Source organism: Sander lucioperca, chromosome 10 (genome assembly GCF_008315115.2).
Source record: "Sander lucioperca isolate FBNREF2018 chromosome 10, SLUC_FBN_1.2, whole genome shotgun sequence".
Classification (NCBI taxonomy): domain Eukaryota; kingdom Metazoa; phylum Chordata; class Actinopteri; order Perciformes; family Percidae; genus Sander; species Sander lucioperca.
The window spans coordinates 2,709,625-2,716,352 of record NC_050182.1 but is presented as its reverse complement, the minus strand read 5'-3'; the positions used below and the strand labels follow the sequence as shown (position 1 = coordinate 2,716,352).

At 47.2% G+C, this 6,728-nt stretch overlaps 1 protein-coding gene across 3 annotated transcripts; it reads left to right on the top strand.

Annotated features, from left to right (window-relative positions):
• Positions 1-83: 83 nt before the first annotated feature.
• On the top strand, positions 84-6,477 carry znf526 (zinc finger protein 526). Of its 3 annotated transcripts, none has more exons than XM_031299730.2 (8): positions 84-293; positions 807-1,274; positions 1,472-1,641; positions 2,723-2,818; positions 2,913-3,706; positions 3,814-3,949; positions 4,034-5,629; positions 5,872-6,477. In XM_031299730.2, exons 2-8 carry the CDS (start codon positions 980-982, stop codon positions 6,043-6,045), a joined length of 3,261 nt encoding a protein of 1,086 aa, XP_031155590.1. In that variant the 5' UTR covers positions 84-293; positions 807-979; the 3' UTR covers positions 6,046-6,477. The 3 variants fall into 3 exon arrangements, with proteins under 3 accessions (XP_031155590.1, XP_035862622.1, XP_031155591.1); XM_036006729.1 differs by having other exon boundaries at positions 84-428; XM_031299731.2 differs by having other exon boundaries at positions 84-483.
• The last annotated feature ends 251 nt before the right edge of the window (positions 6,478-6,728 follow it).

Genomic DNA, 6,728 nt, shown 5'->3' with positions numbered 1-6,728 from the left:
CAGTCGACAAAAAAAACTACAATGCCCATCAGGACAGTTTAGGATTGACAGTCAGCATATCCAATCACAGATTCTGAAATAGTGAGACTACCGCATTGGGCGGGGCTTCATTTCACAAGAATGGAGGAGATCGGCGGGCAAACGTTTCATTTCACGCATTGAAATGCAATTTCGCACGGACACCATTCATATTTCAGTATTTCCACGCCACAGATGGTGACAAGGGACTAACAAAAAGACACACACTTGTGTGAACGAAGAGTGATGACTACACGAGGGATTGTCCAACGAGAGTAAGTAGAGGTAAAGGGAAAGAAGGGCCCGCCGTCGTAGCCAGAGAGCTTCGGGGAAAAGTGGGTAGCGCCGCCTGACGGACCGCCCGACGAACCGGGGAGCCGCTGTCAGGAAACCGCGGTGCCGAGAAACTGGTCTGCAATATCGGAGGGAGCGCCGCCAACAGCTCTCCATATGCCATCACACACTGTAAACAAAGATATGAATCACATTTGTGAAGAAAATCAGACAATGATTAGTGAGCTTCTGCTGAGTATGGTCGTATTGTTAGCATTAGAGGGCCTTCATTTGGCTAATGGCTGAAAATTGCGATGTTTGTACGCGGGGTTGTTCCATAATATCTGTGTAAACACTACTGGGTCTTAGTAACGTTTTAATGACGTGTACCTTTCAGTTTGGGTTGCGTGAGAGAAACTGCAACCATTTGCTAATCATTGGATGGCTGCTACATAACTGCTGATTTAATATTAATACTGTTTTACATGTCATTTTTATTTTTTTGTTTACCACAGGTGTGCTCTTACACTGGCCATCTGGATGACAAAAGCAGTCTTCATTCACGGACACGGCAGTGAATTTTCAGTACAACAACTCATCACCTGTCACACACACCGTCTTCCATGATACACTTGCAACCTACATAGGACAACACACACACACACTTTAATACACACAGAGTACCAGCATGGCCGAGCAGCAGGAGGAGGCAGAGGGTGTGTATGTGGAGCACCAGTATATGTGCAGTGAGTGCCACCAGCTCTTCAACACCCTTGAGGATGTGCTGATCCACCAGCAGATCCACACTGGCCTAGAGGGAGAAGGAGAAGGAGAGGCAATGGCCATCCAGGATGTCCATGAGATGGGGCAAACCCAGCAGTACCAGTGTCTGGAGTGTGGGGCTCTCCTCGTGAACCCAGAGGAACTGCTGCAGCACCAGGAGATGCACATGAGAGAGGCGGGGATGGAGGTGGAGCATCAAGGTGAGAAATTTGATTGTGTGTATTTTGAGCCAAAATTAAAAAATTGGAGTGTGTTGAGATCATTGACTGTATACAATAGGTTGATATATGAATAATGTACAGTAGTCAGTATGTGCATGATGCAACATCATGCTATTCTGTGGAAGTAAATGTATGGCTTTTTATAGGGACTTTTGTGTGTATGTTTGTTTTTCCAGAGCTGTGTGAAGTTTTGGAGACAGAGGAACGGTCAGAGGGTCAGATGGCAGGACCTGTTCAGTACCAGTGTCTTGACTGTTTGGCTCTGTTTGACTCACCTGAGACCTGGCTGGAGCACCGGCGGACCCACAGCAGGAGCAGCACACACAGTAACACAGAGACCATGTTGGTAAGGGAAACTTATTTACCTAGTTTAACGAATAACTGTAAAACATTTGTGTTCTAATCTGGAAAGTACAATTATTCTACCTTTTACTGTATGAATACTATAGTAGTCTTTTAATGGTAATTTAATAAACCGACTGGTGCAGTACTTCAATAAGCTTTTCAACTGTTGGTGCCACACTCTTTAGGAGACACAGTAACCATTAGTTTGTTTAAATAGGTTGCTTCCTGGATTGAATGTAGTTGTACCAATAACATGTTATTGCGCAGTAAAAACAATCAAATGTGTGATGATGTAGGTTATATTCTCCAGACTCATTCACATCCTAGAACTCAATTCATGTGGAGTGTGAAGTGCGTTGTCATCTGTATTGGGAGTTTTGTCCCAGACTATGAAAGTAGAGTTTGTGTGAATCAAACTGGCAGACTAATACTGGGTCAAATCTCATTATAGAGTGAAGTTGACAATGGAACAACTGTAAATTTGACTAGTATATCTGGTAACCCCTAATTTACTCATAAAAATGTTTCACTGTGCTGAGTCATTGACTTTACATTCATTTCATTTGGGTCAGGCCCTTATGCTCTGGAATGCATTCAAATTGCTTTGAAGTGAACCATTTATCTCAGTGATTCTCTGCGTTGTGTAGGCCAGCACAGATTGGTTTGCTGCATCTGCACTGTAATTCTAGAAAATACTAGTTTGGAAGGGTGTCCCAGCCAAACAGCAGACATCTAGTCTCCAAAGCATCTGATACTCAACTAAAAGACATGAATCAAAGTGATGGCACTGAACTGTTAGCATCTTTGCTATTCTTTTTTTGGGCATTTTTAGGCCTTTATTTCCACAGGACAGATGAAGACATGAAAGGGGAGAGAGAGGGGGAATGACATGCAGCAAAGGGCCGCAGGTCGGAGTCGAACTCGCGGCCGCTGCGTCGAGGAGTAAACCTCGATATGTGTGCGCCTGCGCTACCAACTGAGCTAACCCGGCCACAGCATCTTTGCTATTTTTAATGGAAGTTAATTTCTGTAGCACTACATACAAACAGAATAAGCTATGTTTTTTTTGGCCCTTGCAACAGGAATATGTGCTACAGTCTGATGGCACCATCACTCCACTGAACAATATGCAGAACTACGTGCTGAGTGAGCAGCAGGCTGGGGAGATCTTGGCACAGGTACTTGTGATTGTAAACGCATCAAAACGGAGGAATTAAATGAGAACTAGATGAAGGGGTTTACGGTTTGTACATTCCTGTGTGTATTTCCCAGGTACTCGCTCAGCAGCAACAGCAGCAACAACAACAACAACAACAAAAGAAACGTCAATCTGTTTCAAAATCTGTTGCACCCTCCCGTTCCTCCCTGCTGCCTCCAGTGACCGCGACCCCCGGCTCTGCCACAATGCACCTGCAGATTCTCACAGCTCAAGCTCTGGCAGACAACTCCACCACCCCCAGTCAGCGGCGCTCCAAGCTGCCCCCTCTGTTGCCTGCTGTGGGCCGAGGCTCTTCAAGAAAGTTGGGGGTCCTGGAGAATGGGGGGAAGAGACTGGAGTTAAGGTTGGCCCCCAGGATCCAGGATGACACCCAGCAGCAGCAGCCAACAGAGATGGTGGTCAGCCACCCTTATGAGTGCTCAGAATGCTCCCTTCTCTTCCAGACCCCAGAGGACTTCCTCCAGCACCAGGGAGAGCACTTCCTGGCTCAGGACAAAGAGAGTGGAGAGCCAGGTGTCATGAGTGGCTTCGAGGAGGTTCGAGGGAGGGAAGAGACTACAGAGAAGGTGGAGGACATTAGGACTAGAGTAGCAGAGAAGAAAGCAGCTGCCTGGGCCAAGCCCCAACAATGTGAGCTCTGCAGCCGCACCTTCACCTCCGTCAACCGGCTGGCTGCTCACAAACGTGTGCACGAGCAGGGCACGCATGAATGTCCAGAGTGTGGCAGGGTGTTCAAGAAGGCAACGTCGATGCAGACACACATGCGCACACACTCAGGCGTGGCCAGGTACTTGTGTGTGGACTGTGGCAATGGCTTCACCACTGAGATGACTCTTATCATGCACAGGTAAACACCACAGCAGCCTACATAACTGTGAGAAACTAACAGCTGATATTTTTTAACGTTTGCTTCTTTTTCTGTCCGTTTCATCTTTTCATCCCGGTCTTTTGCAGGAAGTCCCACACTGCAGATCCTCTTCACAAGTGTCAGTTCTGCAACAAAACCTTCACCAACATGACCAAGTACCTCTACCACCGTAGAACCCACCTCAACCGAGATCCATCTGGCACACCCGTCCCTGTCTCCATGGTAGTAAAATAAGCATATCCCACCCACAACCTCAAGTTAAGTAGTATGACATTTCAATTTGACATAATATGCTTATTTCTACAGGTCTCAGCTCCAAGAAGAGCATCTCTCTCTGCTCTGGCCATCCTACAGAGAGCAAGAGAGAAGAATTGTCTCACGGATGAGACAAAGATCAGCCTGCTGGCCCCTCTCACAGAGGATGAGATGGAAAAATTGGGAGAAGATCCAATACAAAGTTGTCAGACCAGAGTGGAAGGAGGTGAAGTGGAGAAGCAGGGGGAGGACAACAACATGGAGGTGTCTGCCCCACTTTTAGGCAACACCAATGACCCCCAGCAGGTGGAGGATGCCACCAAGTCTGGCATAGCTACAGACCCTGCTCCCCTGGAGGACACTGGTGTAGGAGTCACAGCTGGAGCTGCTTCAGCTGCGCCATCGGACAAAGGGCCTTTTTCTTGTCGCTCTTGCTCTAAGACCTTTACCTCCCAGCTACAGCTCGTTCACCATCGACGCAAGACCCATGTCACCGAGCGCAGCTTTATTTGTGGCATCTGTGGCAAGTCTTTTAAGAAGCAAATCCACGTGCGCAACCATATCCGCATTCATACCGGTGAGCGGCCCTTCCAGTGTTCTGACTGCGGCAAAACCTTCTCAGCTCTGGCCAATCTGATGAGGCACAATCTCATCCACTCTGGTGTGCGACCATACCGCTGTGATGTCTGCCACCGCTCCTTTTCTCAGTCGTCCAACCTCCGTCAGCACAGCCTGCTGCACTCCAACGCTGCAACACTGTGCTGCCCGGACTGCCCTGCCACCTTTCGCTGGCCTATCAAGTTAGCAGCACATCGCTACACTCAGCATCCAGGGGCTCCGGCCCCTTTCCCATGTCCTCACTGTGAGGCTGGCTTCCTGACTAGGAGGCAACGAGACAGCCACTGTCTGCAGCAGCACCCCACCCTGGTGCAGGCAGGTACAGGGACAAAAGAAGGCAAAGAGACAAACGACCAAGCAGAGTTGACCTCAGAGCCCTCCACCTCAACCACAGCAGAGACAGAATCAGGGGATTCAACCAGTCTTGTGCGGGGGGGTCTAGATTGTAATGTTTGTGGGAAGAAGCTCAATTCTCCTGCCAATCTGCGACTGCACAGACTGAGCCACTTCGCCTTAGGTCCTGGGCGGTCGCGGTGCGCCACCGGGAAGCGCCCCAAAGCCCACCAGTGTCCTATCTGTGGCAAACTGTTTGTGTCTTCCTCTGGAGTTGTATTACACCAGCGGGTCCACACTGGTGAGCGCCCGTTTCCTTGCCAAGTGTGCGGCAAACGCTTCCGTCAGAACACACACCTGCGAGAGCACCTGCGCACACACTCGGGTGAACGGCCATTTCGCTGTGAGGTGTGCGGAAAGGGTTTTGTCCAGAGTATGCACCTGGCTGAACACCGTCGAACACACACAGGCGAACGGCCCCATGTATGTCCGCAGTGTGGCAAAGCCTTCAAGACCTTCTCCAACCTGAGGAACCACAAAAAGACGCACGCTAGGCAGCAGAGGCTGGATGAAGAGGCTGCTGCCCAAGCTGCCATGGAGACCAGCTCTGCTGTGGCAGTGGTGGACGCTTCGGCAGTGGAACTAGCTAACGGGCAGCCTCAGCTCATCCAGATCCAAGCCTCAGATCTTCCGCAGGTCAGAATGTATATCCTACTCACTCATCCCTAAAGCACTGCATGAAGCTAACATAAGCTGGGTGCCATAGGGACCCAGAGAGGAAGTTTAGTCCTCTCTAGTTAACCGTTAAAACTATTTCAGGTGAAAGTTTAGAGTTAAAACAGTTCAAATTAGTGAGAGGATGACATTTAATTAGCACCTGTAAATGTGTCTGTGTACTCTGCTGTTGAATTATTCTCATTTTTGTTTTCTTCTTTCAGACACAGGGCACTCCTACTATCATGTGTAATGAGTTTGGAGAGACCATAGCCATCATTGAGACCAGCGAGGGAGAAGCGCTGCCTCTGGAGCGGGCCTTGGAGATTTATCACACAGCTTTGGAGAACGGCCTCGCTATGGACACAGTCGCTGTGGATGGACTGCAGATCCTCTGAGGACGAGTTTAAGTGGACAAAAAATTAAGTTTATTCTGCCATATTGATGAGTTAAGTACTTGTCTTAATACTGACTAATTGACTACTGAGAGGTTGACTATTCAGTTCAGACTTTTTTTTTTGCACTGGACAAGAATGCTACAAAATGTCAAAATTGATATTGAGTTCAGCAAACAGACCAAAGTAAATACTCTTCCCTACAAAGCTATGAGAGGAAGGAATAAAGTTTACTGAAATAATGCATGCTAAAATTAAGGATATGACATTCATCATGAATAAGGACCATTGGTTGTGCCTCAGATGAGAAGATGATTTGTATGATTCATTTTATCATTTATACAAAATGGATGTGATTTGTCTTCAGGTTTGGTAGTGCTGTTGTATAGTTGAACTCAATAAAATGTAAAATGTTTTTTTTTTAAAGGTGATAAACATGTAACCCATGTGTTCATTCAACACAACCATATGTTAAAAGTTCACATACATAGTCGACTGTACACTGTAGAGATAATGTAGCCTATTTTTATGAGCTCCTGTTACATTTTAAAGGTGCTGGGACAAAAATGATGCTTAATTTTTGAACCACATATTGTATATCTGCTTAAGGAAAACTTTTCACATTGCCAGCGATAAAATCACTTTAATTGAACACCTATTTTTATTTGCATACTGAAAGATACAGA

Bases quoted from the DNA above. Each gene is read 5' to 3' on its own strand.
- znf526 (XM_031299730.2), top strand. From the start codon at position 980: ATGGCCGAGCAGCAGGAGGAGGCAGAGGGTGTGTATGTGGAGCACCAG. The intron at 1,642-2,722 runs GTAAGGGAAACT...CCCTTGCAACAG, and splicing joins GTAACACAGAGACCATGTTG to GAATATGTGCTACAGTCTGA. The intron at 5,630-5,871 runs GTCAGAATGTAT...TTCTTCTTTCAG, and splicing joins AAGCCTCAGATCTTCCGCAG to ACACAGGGCACTCCTACTAT.